The sequence below is a fragment of the Chenopodium album genome, chromosome 20 (genome assembly GCF_948465745.1).
Source record: "Chenopodium album chromosome 20, dcCheAlbu1.1, whole genome shotgun sequence".
In the NCBI taxonomy this organism is placed as follows: domain Eukaryota; kingdom Viridiplantae; phylum Streptophyta; class Magnoliopsida; order Caryophyllales; family Amaranthaceae; genus Chenopodium; species Chenopodium album.
Window position 1 is genome coordinate 32,429,254 of NC_137853.1, and position 17,879 is coordinate 32,447,132.

The window sequence follows — 17,879 nt, forward strand, 5'->3', positions numbered from 1 at the left end:
ACCACACGACGTGGCCAACAACATATACGAATTTAAATCCAACAAATAATTCTCACCGACCTAAATCATATCATAACAGATAAATCCCATCCATACACAACAAAATCTCATATTTGGACTACTACATCAATTGACAATACCAACGAAAAGATATTAGAAAGTAGAGAATTTTATCATCTAGAAAATCTCACTACAATTATCAAAGCAATTAATCCAAGTTCGTCATCAATGAGCTCATGGGACCTACAGCCAAATATTGTGAACCATATTGGCTCGTGTTCGTGGCATTGTGTAGTTCCCAAAGTAGCTTACTCACTTCCCCTGTTTTTCTTCTATAATTAGCCCTTTTTTTTTTAACTTCTCTTTTCAACATTCTCAATTTAGCTCCGGAAATCTTCACGATTTTATTATCGGGTATTCGGGTATGATTCATATTTATTCTAGTCCTTAATCTTTCACCCCTTTTCTTAGAATCTTATGTAAATGGTTAAATGCTTTCCTAATTATTGACTTAATTATGTTATATGCTTCTTTAATTTCTTTTTGTTTTTTTTAATATCATATGATGGTATTTTTAATGCATTTCATTTGAAAGAGTTGATGTTATGGAATGTTGTAGGTTTAAATTCAAATTGTATAATCTTGTTTGTACACCTTATGATCATATTTGCAAGAAAAGTGAATGGGTTCTTAGGATTTCATTACATGATGTTCTTATGAAATGTTTAAGCTTAGAGTTGGGATTTGATTTTGAGAGTATCCATGATTGATCGTTTTGTATGGCATTTTTATGTTTGGCGATTTTGCTAGTTAGGGTAAGATTTGCGTTAATCTTGATTGTTATCCTAAGAAATGTTACTAATTAGGGTGTAATTGTTGTATATTAGATAGTAGGGGGTGTTTGGTTCGCAAATTGGTATGCGGTTGGAATCAAGAATGAAAGCGTAGTGGTATTGATTTGGAACTTGATTTTCAATACCATATGTTTGGTATGAGTATGAAATGATTTTTTTTTTTTTTTTTCCTTTTATTTGATACCTAAAACTCTAAGGGGGCGTTTGGTTCAAACAATGGTATGGGTTCGGAATGAGGAATGAAACCTGGGTGGTAAGGGGTTGGAACTTGATACTTGATTTCATGTGTTTGGTTTTTATCTAGGATTGATAGTTTTCCTTTTAATTTTAAACCTAAAGGTATGGGTATGAGCCATACCCACCTCCCCCCTTGGGTTTCAAAAACCCATACCTCGGGGGTTTGAGGTATGGGTTTGAAAAATGAAATTTCAAGAAACAAACACAGGGTATGAGTTTTGGTCATTCCAAACCCATACCTTATACCTAATATGCTTGAACCAAACACCCCCTAAAAGAATGAGAATGAGCCATATCCACCTATTTCCTAGGTTTCCAAACCCATGCCTTGGGGCCCGTTGGGGGGATTGAGGTAGGGTTTGAAACTCTTAGAATCATAGAACAAACATAAGGTATGGATTTAAAGCATTCTAAACCCATACCTTACACCTAAGTTGAGTGAGCCAACACCCCAACAATATTACCTATAATTCGCTATAGCATATATTAGGTAGAGAATTGTGAACCTGTACCCTTATAGTTCACACCAATTATAGGGGTTACGTAACTAATACTATATATTAGAAATTAGTGCCTTTTAGGTATATTTAGAGGTGCAATTTGTGTTTACACCAATTATAGTGGTTACGTAACTAATACTCCCTTCATTCCTTTTTTATTGTCACATACGAGTTTATACTTTTTGATTTTTGGATGGATGAGGTTGATGACTAGAGAAAATTGGTGGGACCACTTATAGCTATTGTGAGAGTAAGTTGGTAGTCCCTCGTAGTCATTTATAATATGTAATGACAGAAAATATCTCAGCAAGAGAACGGCTATACTTGTAGAGGAACATTCCCATATTCTAGGGTATTTCTTTTCATTCATTCTGTCCTTCTTACAAGGCAGCTTTCCAATATATATGGACTCACTGTCCTTACAGAACATGACAACTGTCCACTAAATCATCTTAGGGAAATACAAATAGAAAATGCTATCACATGACAGCTTGCAGAGCAAAAAGACAAAAAGGAAGGTAGCAGGAAATTAACAACAGCATACAGAGCAGTAGCACACACATGCACCATCTTCTTCTTTTCAACACTCCCCCTCAAGCGAAGAGGAAAGGGACTGGACTCCCAGCTTGCCTAGTAATTGCTATTGTTGAGCTACAGGTAGGACCTTAGTAAATATATCAGCAATTTGATCCTTCCTTGGAACATAGGTTGGCTTGACAGACCTTTCTTTGACCTTCTCACGAATGAAATGACAGTCAATCTCCACATGTTTAGTTCTCTCATGTTGGACTGGATTGGCAGCAACTTGATTATTACAATAAATAGGAATTCCTTCTCCCACCTGGATACCAAGATCCTTAAATAGTTGTTTTATCCACAATACTTCACATACAGTCAATGACATTGACCTGTATTCTGCTTCTGCAGTTGATTTTGCCACAACACTTTGCTTCTTAGCTTTCCAAGATACAGGGGAGTCACCCAAGAGAATACAGAAGCCTGAGGTAGATCTCCTGGTAATTGGACATCCTGCCCAATCACTGTCACAATAAGCTTTTAATTCTGCACCTTTATCAGAAGCAAGTAGAATTCCTTGATCACAGGAACCAGAGAGGTATCTCAATACTCTCTTTGCAGCTTGAAAGTGAGCAGAGGTAGGAGAATGCATAAATTGACTCAAATTATGCACTGTAAAAGCAATGTCTGGCCTTGTTATAGTGAGATAAATGAGTTTCCCAACCAGTCTTTGATACACTTCTGGATGCTCTAGGGGAGTTCTAGTTGAGTGAGTTAACTTGACATGACAGTCCATAGGTAGCCTGAGATGTTTGCAGTCACTCAAGTTGTACTCACTGAGTATGTCCTTGACATATTTCTTCTGAGACAAAAATATTCCTCTTTCAGTTCTGTCTACTTCGATTTCCAAGAAATACTTCAATTCTCCCATATCTTTCATATGAAACTGAGTGTCAAGATACTTCTTTGCCTGAGTGATTAACTCCAAGTTGCTCCCAGTAATTATAAGATCATCCACATAGACTAGGATTGCTACAAATCCTTTTTCACTCTGATGAGTGAAGAGAGTGTGGTCTGTTTTTGACTGTCTGTATCCATAGCTTATGAGAGCAGAGCTAAATTTGGCATACCATTGCCTAGGAGCTTGCTTGAGACCATAGAGTGATTTATTCAATCTGCACACTTTATTACCATTTTGAGTTTCATCTTTGCCATGAAATTCTACCTTAAATCTGAATCCCTTTCCAAGATATCCTGGTGGAAGCTTCATATAGACTGTTTCTGCTAATTCTCCATGAAGAAAAGTATTTTTTACATCCATTTGATGTATGTCCCATCCTTGATTTGCAGCAACAGCTAGAAGAGACCTCACTGTAGTCATTTTAGCCACTGGTGCAAATGTCTCTTTGTAATCCACTCCATACTTCTGATTATTTCCCAACACAACAAGTCTGGACTTGTGTCTTTCTATTTTCCCAGTTTTTGGATTGTATTTGGTTGTATACAACCATTTACATCCAATAGCATGCTTTCCCTTGGCAAGTAAGTGATATCCCAAGTATTACTATCTTCAAGTGCCTTAGTTCTTCATTCATTGCCTGTTGCCAATGTGTGTGTCTTACAGCATCCTTGAAGTAGACTGGATCAACTTCCTTTACTTGAGATGCCATCATACAGAAGAGTTTAGATGTGACAGGAGTCTCTGTCACTCCTTTGACAGCTTTAGCATAAGACACACTTCCCATTTTGTAGTCTTTGTGCCACACAGGTGGTCTACTCTGTCTTCCAGATTTCCTAACAGGCATAGAACAAAGGTTCACTCTCAGTCTCACTAGTTTGTTCATTTGTAGGTTCAGGTTCAGTGTTTGAGTTGGGTTGAGATTCTAGCTCATTTTGTGTGGTGTTAGTGTTTGGGCTTGGGTTCTCTCTCATGTTCTCTACTCCTTCATTACAATCATCTATCCATGGTTTCTGCACAGATTTTTCACTCTCAGAGACTTGTTCTCTTGATATCACACTTTGAAGCAAGTGATATGGATAGATATTCTCATAGAATTTCACATCTCTTGACACAAACACCTTCTCATTCATCAAATTCATGAGCTTGTATCCCTTCTGATTTTGAGGATATCCAAGAAATAAGCATGGCAACCCCCTGGCATCAAATTTATCACCTTTCTTCTCTGGATTATAAGCCATTGCAAGGCACCCAAATGCTCTCATCTGCTCATAGTGAGGTTGCTTGTTGTGTAGAACTTCATAAGGAGTCTTATCTTTCAGAATTACACTAGGTAATCTGTTGGTTATATAGACTGCAGCATGAGCACAATCACCCCAGAATTTCAATGGAAGTCCAGCTTGAAATCTCAGTGCTCTTGCCATCTCAAGTATGTTTCTGGGCTTTCTCTCTGCCCTTCCATTATGCTCCTGTCAACACATGATGTTTGATGTGCAATCCCCAATCTGTCAAAGAAGGGTCTGCACTTTTGATCATCAAACTCAGGTGCATTATCACTTCTTATAGTCTTCACCTTCTTGTTATGATGAGTTTTTGCCATATTAACAAAACTCTCTATCACCTTGAATGCATCTGACTTGTGAATAATCAGATTTATCCAAGTTACTCTTGAGTAATCATCCACCAAGGTTAAAAAATACTTGTATTTTCCCTTAGTAGGAACTCTATATGGTCCCCATGTGTCTAAGTGTACAAGTTCAAATGGCTCTTTTGTCCTTGAATCACTTAGATTGTATGGAAGTTTAGTAAACTTTGTCAGAGGACATGTCAAACACACATCTGAGTTGCCTGATTTCATACCCTTCAGATTATGAATCTTTTCAATCCTGGCAAATGGAGCATGCCCTAGTCTATGATGCCACAATGTTCTGCTACTCAAGACAGGAGCATTTTTCACCATGCTTGGAACACTGCTGTAAGTACTGGTGCTCATTGCACTCTTCTCACCATTTTTGCTTCCATTCTTACTCATGATCTCCTTTTTCATTTCTTGTATCACACTATCTATTGGCTCACTTTTAAGATAGTATAGCCCATTTTTCATCACTCCAATTCCCTTTACAACACTTGACTGTAATTCTTCAATGATACAATATTCAGCATAGAATTGTACTCTACACTTTTGAATCTTGCAAAAGTTTGTTCACAGACAGCAAATTGTGTTTAAATGATGGAACATACAACACATTCTTAAGAGACAGACCATTCTCAAGCCTAACATTCCCAATATGACTTATACTTGCAGTATGACCATTTGGCATGTTAATTTTGGGTTCATTTATACTTAACAACATTCACCTTGTTATCTAAGTTTCCAGTCATATGGTCTGATGCGCCAGAATCAATAATCCAGCCATTTGTGATAGATTCAGCAAAATAACAAGACACCATACCTGCATATGAGATTTCTAACTCATCATCAGTATCAGGTGAATCCAGAATCACTCTGATTGCTGCTCTGCACATTTGCAGCAGATTTGCTTCCTCCTTGCTTGCCTTTGTTCCATTTGGAACTTGCATTACCACTCTTCCCTCTGTGGATGTGTCTTAGCTTTAGGGTGACCAGGTGGGTACCCAATCACTTCCCAGCATTTAACATTTAAATGTCCCTGTTTCCCACATACAGTGCATGCTCCCCCTATCCCTTTACTAAACATAGCAAGAGATTCAGGTTCTTCTTTAGGCTGAGTAAGAATCATTTTCTGTGATTCTTCATTCTTCCTGTTCCAGAAAACTACATGATGTTTCAACAGATGGGAGAGTTCTCATCATCAAGATTTGACTTCTCTGAGGCCCATAAGCATCATCCAAACTGGAAGAGCTTTTGTTCTTCATTCTGCTTTCCCAATGCTGTGAGAAAGGCTGCAACTTCAGCATTCACTTCTCCGCTGGAAGAACATTTAATGACTCCAATTCCTCCCATATTGTCTTCATTTGAGTGTAATACTCACTGGTTGAAATGCTTTGCTTCTTAGTTTCATACAACTCCTTGTTGAGTTTGTATTTTCTTGAACCATTCACGAGAGAGAACCTTTTCTCCAGTTGGTTTCAGATGTGTTGAGCATTGCTCACATACAGAATGGACTTTCGAATTGATTCTGAGATAGACCCCAAAATCCATGAGATTATCAAGTTATTACATGTATCCCATGCCTCAGCCTTCACAGTATCTGAGCTATCCTTCACCAAAGTTCCAGTCACAAACCCCAACTTCCTCCTAGATGCCAGAGCTATCTCCATAGACCTCTTCCATGACCTGAAGTTGGAAGATCCTTGAAGCTTCTCTATTGACTGGAAATTGTTTCCATCTAAGGGATGTAAGTATAGTGGGCTGGTAGCATCTATGTTTGTTACCATTTTCTTCAAAGATTAAAACTTTCTTGAATCTAATAACAGTTTCTACTAGATTTGATATGAAGAAATAAAGAAAGATTGAATTTTTAGGCAAAATTGAGCCTGTGGCTCTGATACCATAATGACAGAAAATATCTCAGCAAGAAAACGGCTATACTTGCAGAGGAACATTCCCATATTCTAGGGTATTTCTTTTCATTCATTCTGTCCTTCTTACAAGGCAGCTTTCCAATATATATGGACTCACTGTCCTTACAGAACATGACAATTGTCCACTAAATCATCTTAGGGAAATACAAATAGAAAATGCTATCACATGACAGCTTGCGGAGCAAAAAGACAAAAAGGAAGGTAGCAGGAAATTAACAACAGCATACAGAGCAGCAGCACACACATGCACCATCTTCTTCTTTTCAACAATATGGGGCATGCTATAATGGACGTAAGAAAGAAGAGTAAGGTGGTAGTCCCTCATTTATAATGCATAACTTCATCCATTGAACTAAGGAAGGTTATTGCCCATGGGTAAGATTAAGTCCATGGCCTATAGTTCTATAAATTTGTGCATTGGATATGGTCATGAATGGGAAAAAAGTATTCTATAAGTCCTCTATTTCTAGTTTTATGTTTAGAGACAAGTGTACTCGTGGCTAACTAACATTGATTTCCATCGATAATTTGTGGTTGATTAAAATATATGATATGTGAATGATTTTTTTTTGAAGGAATATGTGAATGATATGATTTTTCATTTATGACTAATTAGTTTGATTGCCATTTTCTAATACCTTGTCAAACTTTGGTCCTGTGGCTACCTTATTAGAAAATATGCTAATTATGTTAAGGGCAGGAAGCCGGGAAGTAGCCTAATGGAGTTTCTACAAGAGTTTGCTCAATGGACATTACTTTTGAGCATAGCATATTGACGACTTTACAAGTAACTTTGGCTTTTAGATTGCAAGGAAAGCTCCTGCTCTATATTTGGTTGGTCTTATAGTGAAGACTTAGCCATGGTGCGGATATTTTTTAGTTCGGGAAAATAATCTGAAGCTTCTGAGGTTAAATTTGCCTAGAATCTGTATGCTATTTTTTTTAAAAAAAATTTGATACGTATTCTTCATTAACTTCTTGAGCAGAACTGAGTGATCACTCTTGTCTGTCATGGCCGTATACATTCACATGCACTTTAGTAAGTTTAGTCGCCCCTTTTCCGGGTTAAATTGGATATGCAATAGGGACTATAAATTCTCATCGTTTGTACCTTGAGATTGTCCATTTTATAATAGTGTCGTGGAGTTATATTTTCAGTTTGTTTTGAATCCTGGATGAAAGAAACGCCGTGCTACAGATCCAAAGGCATTCTGTATATAACAATTTTGAAATACTTAGTGACCATTTTTTGAACATTTATATCATTGTTAGAAAAATGTAACTTATTGTTGCAGATTATTTGACCCATTCAATTTGGCCAATGCAGTGAAAATGGTAAAGCCTCAGCAATCATGGCTCTACTGCTTAGCTTTATTTCTGGTTGTGTCTTGTGAAGTTATAGCTGCTCTTGTACTAGATGAGAGCATGTTGAAATCAGCTGATTATCTATCACCTGAATTTGCCATGAAACCCGGGTCAGTAGTGAACAAATTCTATTATAACATCGACTTTCCTAAGGGCCACATTGGCATTAAAGATTTCAATGCTGAAGTAGTTGATGAGGCTGGAAATTCTGTCTCTCTTCAAGACACTTACCTCCATCACTGGGTGGTTCTGAGATACTATGTTCGTAAAGGTTTGGAGGATAAAGGACTAAGAAGCAAGCCAATGCTTCGTCAGGGGCCAGATTTTATGTTGGTCAGAAACACTGGAGTGTGTAAAAATCTTGGACAGTATTTTGGATTAGGTTCTGAAACCCGAAAAACTGTCACACATGTGCCAGATCCTTATGCAATAGAGGTTGGTAATCCAGATGAAATACCTGAAGGGTTTGAGGAGAGATGGCTGGTGAATGTTCACGCTATTGATACTCGAGGTGTGGTGGATAGGTTGGGATGTACTGAATGCAGGTGCAGTCTTTACAATTCTACCATAGATGAATATGGTAGACCCATAAGCCCAGATTACGAAGGAGGATTGTATTGTTGCTATGATCAGACACAATGTAAGGTGAAGGAAGGTTTCGCAAATTCTTTGAGGAGGTTGTACCTGAAGTACACTGTCAAGTGGTTTGATTGGAATGAATCATTACTACCTGTTAAAATTTATATCTTTGATATTACTGATACTTGGAAGGTATCAAATGAAGGGCATCACTGCTTGGTAACTTTTCTTTATCCCTTTCTTTTTGTAACTTTTGTTGCTACAGGAGTATATTCTGGCCCTTCAACCAATTTGAGTCGAACATGTTTTGTGTCTGTTTCACAATTATTTTTTTTTTCTTCGTTTCAATGTTCCTGCAGGTAGAGTATGAAGTCAGTCCTTGTGATTCATCTACTGTATCTTCTAATGGTTGCATCGACAATAAGAGGATAAGCATTAATATGCCAAGAGGAGGGTATTTGGTTTATGGTGTTGCCCATCAGCATGCAGGAGGAATTGGTTCAGCTCTTTATAGAAAGGTGGTTATGAATTCTTATTATCCTTTACATAAATTATGTTGTCTATGTGTGTCTTGAGCGACTTTTATGGTTGTTCTTATATGCTAAAAGCTTGTCGATTAGGTTTACTAATAACATTGTCTTTGAAATATTGCCCCATGTTCGGATTTTAGGTCCATTAGGAGACTATAGGACTATCTGATCTCCCGAAGATCTTTCTGTCAGCTCCTCTGAAGTCGAATTCTTTGCTTCAGAATTGTTCTGTCCCTCCAGATAAAGTAAAGAGATTTACTCATTAGGGCAGCGATTGAAGGAAATACCTGTAACAATATAACCGTGTAAATGACTTTTGGATAATCCACATGGTCACATACTCACATGTAAAATGAAAATAGGATCCAGGGTGTGTAATTATTTCATTTTTTGTCATCACCTAGAGCTAGTACATATAAAATTTCTGATTTCTTATATATATGATTTCAGGATGGGCGGGCTATCTGTTCCTCGATTCCAACCTATGGACGGGGAAATGAAGTAGGAAATGAGTCTGGATATGTTGTTGGAATGTCCACCTGTTACCCCGACCCTGGATCAATCAAGATTAATGATGGAGAGACCCTGGTTCTGGAATCTAATTACAGCAGTTCTCAGAAACACACTGGAGTTATGGGCCTTTTCTACATTTTGGTTTCTGAACAATTACCAAGGCAGAAAGAAATTTCAACCTTCTAATCGCTGTAAGATTTCTCTGCACGCTCCTCAATTCACTGTCTGTGTATGAACATTAAACTAGCATAAACGCGGATAAGAAATGAACCTTACCCAGGCATCATGCTATTGCTTGATGCCTATCCCCAAGTCCTGTATTTATTGCAGGACGTAAACTGATGAATAGTACTATTTATGGCACAAGTTCAGCTGATGTTAAATGGAAGGCTGATTGCTGTCAAGCTAGCAAATTGTATTTAAAAGTGTTTTGACGCCACATCTTGAAGCAACACCTCCACGAGTTGAACTATGTAGCAAAATTGAAATCATGAACTAGAATATAATAGCTTGCCCCAATGCATGACTAATTTTTTTGGAAGCTTGATTAAACCGTATTTTTTTAATTTGTAAGACAGGATAAGTTGTAAGGTTATTTTTTTAGCCATTGTGGAGTTAAAAGCAGAGTTTCTGAGCTTAAATCGTATGCACCACATGATAGTGTTAGTATTGATGTCAAATTAGATAGATTTTGTGATAATGTTGAACGGAATGGATATGACTTGTCTTAACACATATAGCACGAATTTTTTAGGGTGGAATATTAAGCGGTCACTCCTTCCTAGTCCTTAAGTAATAAGATTTAAGGTTAATAAAATTAAAATCAAGAACCACTTATCATTGTTAAACTCAGTTTGTACATTGCTGAGCACTTATACAAGTTCTTTCATCTGATTGTTGATTCTTGTATGTTTTTCTGCATACAGCTAATTGAGCGCATACAAGCCCTTATTTTTCTTCAACAGTTTCTATGTGACTTTCGGTGAAGGTGAGCTACTGCCTAGACTCGATTTCAACTCATGTTTAGAGCTCTATGCATGATGTACATTCAATATATGTAAGTGATGATGTAGTCTGGCTACTTTTGCTCTGCCTTTTCATCTGTATTATTAGTAGTACATAAACCAAAGTTATAAATAATTATGATATATCTGTAAACGTTTCGCTGCATCCTAAAGGCATAGATATTGAACATAGACCAAAGAGTGATCAATTACAATAATATCGAATAAGAATCGCAATTTTTACACAAAGAAGAAACTTGTTATATTTGCATACAACAATAATACTTAAGAAGGAGCTAAGGAAGAACACACAACTTTTAGATCACATACATATCCGAAGAAGACGAGGAAGAGAATCATACAGCATACAGATAAATAGGGAGCTGGAGAATCATACAGCATGCAGATAAATAGGGAGCAAGCTCCATATACAAAGAAGCGAAAACAGAAAAAACTGGAAGAAAGGCGTTGCCTTCCCTTTGCCTAGTTGACTTGCCTTATAACCTTGACGGTTTTGGTCAAGTTTACATCAACTTGTTTGTATCAATCCCATCTTCAAAATTATGATCTTTTTCCGTCTTCTTCGTCTTCCTCTCCTTCCGTCGACATGATCAAGTAATCCAATTTCCGAAGGACCTAAATGGCGAAAACCATGGACATTGTAGGAGTTCAACACTAGTATTTTTCTTCATAACATAAGGTGATACTAAATATTTATAGAACTAGTTTTACCACTAATAGAAGCTAAGAGGTATTTGGGAATGGAAAAATGGTCCCTAGTTAGACTTTATTCCTCTATTTTTTTTATAATAAAATTATGTTGAATTTAATTTGGTTAAAAATTCATGCTTATTCATCCCACTAAAATTGGTTAATAATATTAAACTTAATTAGCTTACAAGAATAGCATGTGGGATCCAACTTAGCACAATTGAAAAAAAGTGTTAATTATACCCAAAGTGTTAAAGAGAATTTTAGTTACTGGATCCACGTGTTAAGACAACAAATCATCTAAATTGGGAGGAATATAATTGTGAATTAAATAGACATTTTATGCCATTCTTTTGCCTTTTTATTTAATTATTTGTATACTACGAGTAATAAATTTGAGTGGGTGGTTTTGGACCGTCCAACACATCTCCTTGCTTCCCGCTAAAGTAGGGGAGAATCCATGCTTTAAGTGATTCATCTTTGTTAGTGCAGAATAATGAGGAAATTAGATGTGGAAAGATGGATCATTAAGCTCATCCTATGAAAGGCAAATTATTATATGCATGCTTGTATGCATGCATCATGCATGAACTCCAATGGTAATGATTGAGAGCTTTGAGGGATTGCCTTAGACCTATTAAATTCGATCCAATCGGAATCTATAAATTTGAATAATCCGATTAAAATTATACATACTTGAAAGTATATGACTTAATTTGATATAAATTGAAGTATACGCGACTAATGACTAAAGGCGGCTAACTCGAAAATGATCGAATTCTAATTGATTTATCATATCCATTAATCAATGGGCAATGAACTAGAGGTGATCAACATTGATATGGCCCGCTAGCTCGACCCGATTTGGCTAGAAAATAGGGGCGGGTTTGGGCAAGCATAAAAACACATTTTTAGTTAAAAAGCCCAAACCTAGCCCAACAAGCCCGCTACCTTTTTGCAGGTTTGCGCACGAGACCTTGTTTTAAGGCCCTGTCCGGCCCGAGTTTTTAATCACCTCTACAATGAACTCAAATGAGTATCAATTAGTTCCACCCAAAACCAAAATGATTGAACTGTTATAAACTTAATGAAATCAGGAGGGAAGCTCTATCCACTTAAGCAATCTCTCACTCTAGCTAACTTATCAAATTGAATTAATTTACATCTTATGTAAACAATTTCTTTGCTAAATACTAAAAGCGTAAAAACTCAAAAGTATTAACACAAACTCTTAAATAAACTTGGTTCACATTAATTTATTGTGGGCTACTGATAGTACGTAGAGATACTATGGTCGTTTTTATTAATAAAATGAAAAAAAAAAGTCACTATGTTAAAATAAAGGTTAATATGTTAAAATAAAAGTAATTATGTTTTTATAACAGTCATAAAGGATTACTTGGGACCATTTTAAGCGAATGACTCCTAAATTTCAAATTACTAGAGCGTACCCGTGCTCATGCACGGGATATATGTAGTATATATATTTAAGAGAAAAAAAATGGTAAAAGTGATAGTTATTAAAGGATAGTTTTTTTTTTTTTTTTTTTTTTTTTTTTTTTTTTTTTTTTTTTAAGTGATATGGGTAGTTAAGAGTTAAAATGGTGGTCATTGATTTTTTTTTTTTTTATTTATTTATTTATTTTTTAAAGTGATATGGGTAGTTATGAATTAAAATGGTGGTTATTGGTTATTTTTTCCAAAAAAAAAACATAAAAAAAATAGAAGGGCTAGAATTGTAAGGATGAGAATTTGGAGTGTTGTGAATGAAAGTTGGAAAAAAAAAAAACTCTACAATTATATATTAGATTTAAAAATCTAAAGTTGAACAGGCAAAAATTGGGATTATTTTTACAATTTTTCTAATAATTAAAAAAAAAGTTAAAATACATATATTCCCGCGCAAGATTGCAAAATGTCACTAGTCACGACTTCACGAGCACTTGTCAATTGAAGTAAGAAAGGTGTGCAACCTAAATCCAAACCACGTGTCCTTGTAATTGCCTCGTGGAAGTTATTCATTAGCTTTCTTAATTTCTTTATCAAAATTCGTGCAACAATTTTATAAAACATGGATAATGAACCTAACTTATAGTTATACTTCTACTAGATGTGCTAAATTAGGTAGAACTTGGAACAAACCAAAATATTTCACACTATCATTATCTTATCCAAATACACAAGCTTTAACTATGGCGGCTTTAATCAGAGAGGCAATGGTACGTTCTTCTACTAATTAATCTTTCTTTTATTTTAATTTTCGTTTTTAATAACGGTGTAATGTTAGCTATATAAGCTTTTATAGTATGAAAATTATGCATAGTTTAAAAGAACTTGGTGTTATATACTTTTTCCGTTTTCTTTTAGATGCAACACACCCTTTAGCGCGGTAATTAAGAAAAATGGGGTTTAGATGATATAATAAACTTTAAAATAGGATGAGTGATTATTAGGAGTGTAAATAAGAGATATAGTATAGTTTTTCCTTATAGTAACTTTCCTTTTATAGTGTGTTGCAAGTATTATGACATTTTCTTTTTAGGGAAGTGTTGCAAGTAAAAGAAAACGGAGGAAGTATATGATGAGTCTATAATATGCATACATTATTTGTGTGAGATTGTTTATACAAGTGTTTTTTTTTCTTTGAAAAGATTTAAAGAAATAAATATTAGGAAGTCCTCCTCACGAAAAGAAATTCATACGAGTGACTGTGAGGTGCTATATTTGATATTTTTTTTTAAAAATCATTAATCTTGCAGTTAAACTTTGATTGTAGACGGTGATGTGTAAGATATAAACATTATTCGGTGGATATTATTGCTGAATTCGTTTCTATAATATGTAATTTAATGATTTTTAATTTTTATAGTCTATTAAAGCATAACTAAAGGTATCACTCATAATAATTAATTATAGAAATTGAAGATTGTATGATATATAAATGTGAATTGATGATCTTTAAGCAGGGGAGTGAGTACTCCGTGTTATACAGAGAGTTTATAATTGAAGTTTCACGGAAGGAATTCTAATTAATTTTAAACCATAAAAAATTAAAGGGAAATGATACATAACGAGTATAATTGAAATAACAAGCTAATTTGAACATTAGTTACATAGACAGATAGACTAAGGGCATGTTCTCATAAACTGAGCTGATCGAAGGAAATTAGGTACTGAACTGATTTGTGAACTGAGTATTTTATGAGAGAAGAAAATTAAGAACTGATGAACTGAACTGAAAATAAGTTAAAGAGATAAGGCCCTAACGCTTGATTTTATCTTCCATTTCTAGGGAAAGGAATGTACCCCATCGATAGGGTTGTATGTATCATACCCTTTTTTTAAAAATTAAGCCCAATATATAACGACGACATATATACCAATAATTCTTTTATACAGGTACAATGCATCAAGCTAAGCTGGCCCCTTAATGAAAGGGGAGGGTTCATTCTCAATTACGGGCACTTTAGGGAGAAAATCTCTTTACCCTACTGACCTACTCCAAATTCCCAAAGTGTCTAACACGCTAATCTTGGCCTATTGGCTAGGTTGATCCATGAGGGTTCTGACCCGATTGATCACTTAGGTTAATTCGTTGTATGCATACATATCAATATATCATTGTAGCACAAACTATATAAAGAAGTCGTCTTTACAATGTTTATTATTATACACTGGTTAATCATTATGCCACTAAACTTGAAGTTAGACATCATTTATTTGATCCTGCATTTTATACCAAATAAACATTATTAAGCAAACAAAATTTGGAAAAAAAAAATACTATGTATTGAATTGTATCATGTTAATTACACTACTAGAGAAATTTAATAAATTAAATTTTTTGTAGGCTAAGAATTTGAAGAGAATTGTGCCTCAGTTAGATAGAGGGCACAGCATAAGAACAATGGCAGGAACTGTGCCGAAGATGAAGGCATATGCGGCCACAACAGAAGGAGAAGAGCCTAATAAGGGGAAAGCGAAGGGGGGCAACTACGTCCCAATTTATGTTGCATTGGGGATGATAGGGTTGGCCGTAACATTAGGACTCCATACAGCCAAGCAACAGTTCATGCATGCCCCTGATGTTCGAGTAAAGAAAAGCCGGAGGGAGATGGTGTCGGAGGTGGATGACCCCGAACGTGTTACCCGTGAGTCTGAGGATTTTATCAAGAAGTCCTTCTTTAGAAAAGTTGCAAATGTTCAAGAGTTTGAGACTCCTATTGATGATCCAATTCATGGCAATTCTCAAACAAGGTTTGTTGCTTTGCTTTCTTGTGCACACCGAAAATTAAAGGTTAAAAAAAAGTGGTGTTTATATTTTAAATTGGTGCAACACATTGCCAATATAAAGCTTATATGAAACAGGTTGGTGCCACCAGTTAGTAGTTGAAGTGTACCAATTCAAGTTTATTTCAAACACAAATTTAATGATATGAAGTCTAAATGTGAAGTCTCGTGAAATATCTAGGCTAGTCTCTTGAACTTCCAAACTCTTGACGCATGACGTTGCACCATCATACTACCTCCGTTTTTTTTAGTTGACACGTTTTTGCCACTGGGCACTATTCACAAAATTTACTTTGACCTTGTTTTGTGATTTAGTGTTGTATGAAAACATACTCATGTAGAGTCTTAGCTTGTTAGCTTCTTCTCATCGTTTAGTTTCCGAATATCAAAACTTTATACTCCGTATTTTTTATTAATACGTAATTAAAGATATTTACATTTAAAAGTATGTGCTGGTAAATGTGTCTAAATAAAATGCGTCAACTAATAAAGAACAGAGAAAGTATATATTTCTACCGTAGACTAATGAAATTATAGTTGCAATTCGCAAATGGTGGTAGTTTGAATCATTGTGCCATGAAACAAACTTATTATAGTTGCAAATAATGTACTTAATATTTGACATTGTATGTTGACTTGAGCTTTTATTGGGTTTGATGTATAGGGAGCCACGAGTGGAGTCATTGAAGACAGTAGAAGGCAACCTTGTTGATAGAAATGATTCAGGGCGCTAAAACGACTTTCACATTTCCTTATATTTGTGCACAAATTTTTAAAAAAAGCCGGTGTTCATTAATTTAATGAATGGCGAAATTTTCGGGCAAGCAATGTAGTGGGTATGCACGTGCGGTGTAATGATTGCTAAAATTGAATAAAGAAATAAAAGTTTCTCTCTCCTCGTTTTTCTCTTGCTTTCTCTCTCCTCGTTTTTCTCTCTCTAAAACCAGTTAACTTGCGATTGCGATCGTTTTCTCTGTCCTCCATTGTTGCTTTTCGAGCTTTTTCTCTCTTTTCTTTCACTTGTGAAGTTGTTTATCGCTTAATTCTGGTTAGTTTACTTATTTTTTTGAGATTTTTGTTAGTTTAAATTGTTTTGGTTCTTCGATTTTTAGGTTTTTTTATTTTGATTTTGTTTTCGTTTTTTGTAGTGTTAGTTTCAGCAATGGTGAAGAAGAAGATTACAAAGAAGGCTGTAGATGCTGAAGAAGGTGTGTTTATTTAAATTTTTCATCATTTTTTCGAATTTTCAATTGAATTTTCGCTTATATATGTCGAATTAGTAGTGTATGTTATTTTTTATTGTTTTCTGTTGATTTATTATGCATATTATGATAATTGAATTTCAATTTTGAAGTTATTATGTTTAATTTTGCTTTATTTTATTGTTCATTGTGATAATTGGTTCAAAATTTGATATATATGTGTTGTGGTGTTGTTACATGTTAAACAAATTTTGCATGTTTGTTTTTAGAAGTTTTATTCATTATTCTTCAAATTTTGATGTTAGGTTTTAGTTAGATTATGAGAATAGTATGCATATCTGCATTGTGTTTGTGTATATGTGTTTGAGTACCAGTAATATGTGCATTGTGCATTGTGCATTGTGTGTGAGTAATATATACATATGTTATTTATATGCATGACAAATGTTATTTTATGCTTTGAAAAGGGTCACTTTATGCTGTGAAAAGGGTCACTTTATTCTGTCAAAAGGGTCACGTTTGTATTTAAAAGGGTTACTTGTTGTAATTTAAAGGGTGACTTTATGCAGTGAAAAGGGTCACTTTATATAGTTAAAAGGGTCACTTTATGCTTGTTAAAGGGTTACTTTTTAGTTAAAAGGATTACTTGTTGTATTTTAAGGGTGACTTTATGCAGTAAAAAGGGTCACTTTATTCTTTTAAAAGGGTCACTTTTTGCATTTAAAAGGATTTTTATGCATATATTCTAAATTTTCCCATGAGTAATTTGTGAATTTGTAATTTATGGTTATCCTCTGTATTAATTAGATATAGGTGGTTCAATAGGTGGATATCGTTATAAATTGCCTTCAAGGGGAAAAGGAATGGGTAAAGAGCCTGCTAAAAAGAACAAGACAGCTCCTGAGAAGGACAAACCAGAGTCTAAAACTGTGAAGGCTAAAACTGTTCCTAAGGAGGCCAAAGCAGAGCCTCAGAAGGTTAAAGCAGCTCCTAAGAAGTCTAAAATTGTATCTAAGAAGGCCAAAGCAGATGCTGAATTGCAAGTAGTTTCTGATT

The 17,879-nt window shown here is 35.2% G+C and overlaps 4 protein-coding genes across 4 annotated transcripts in view; 2 read left to right on the top strand and 2 right to left on the bottom strand.

Moving 5' to 3' along the window:
• Positions 1 to 17,879, bottom strand: part of LOC145596556 (succinate dehydrogenase assembly factor 2, mitochondrial-like) — a 90,879-nt gene that overhangs the window by 52,335 nt on the left and 20,665 nt on the right. The gene's annotated exons all lie outside the window — the stretch shown is intronic.
• On the top strand, positions 292 to 10,790 carry LOC145596550 (uncharacterized). Its single transcript, XM_081652731.1, has 5 exons — positions 292 to 422; positions 7,957 to 8,792; positions 8,933 to 9,091; positions 9,554 to 9,807; positions 10,543 to 10,790. The coding sequence occupies exons 2-4, from the start codon at positions 7,962 to 7,964 to the stop codon at positions 9,800 to 9,802; spliced, it is 1,239 nt and encodes a 412-aa protein (XP_081508857.1). The 5' UTR covers positions 292 to 422; positions 7,957 to 7,961; the 3' UTR covers positions 9,803 to 9,807; positions 10,543 to 10,790.
• Positions 6,174 to 6,482, bottom strand: LOC145597045 (uncharacterized). Its single transcript, XM_081653225.1, has one exon. It carries the CDS (start codon positions 6,480 to 6,482, stop codon positions 6,174 to 6,176), a length of 309 nt encoding a protein of 102 aa, XP_081509351.1.
• LOC145597046 (uncharacterized) lies at positions 15,239 to 16,355 on the top strand. The gene is made up of 2 exons (XM_081653227.1): positions 15,239 to 15,588; positions 16,286 to 16,355. Exons 1-2 carry the CDS (start codon positions 15,239 to 15,241, stop codon positions 16,353 to 16,355), a joined length of 420 nt encoding a protein of 139 aa, XP_081509353.1.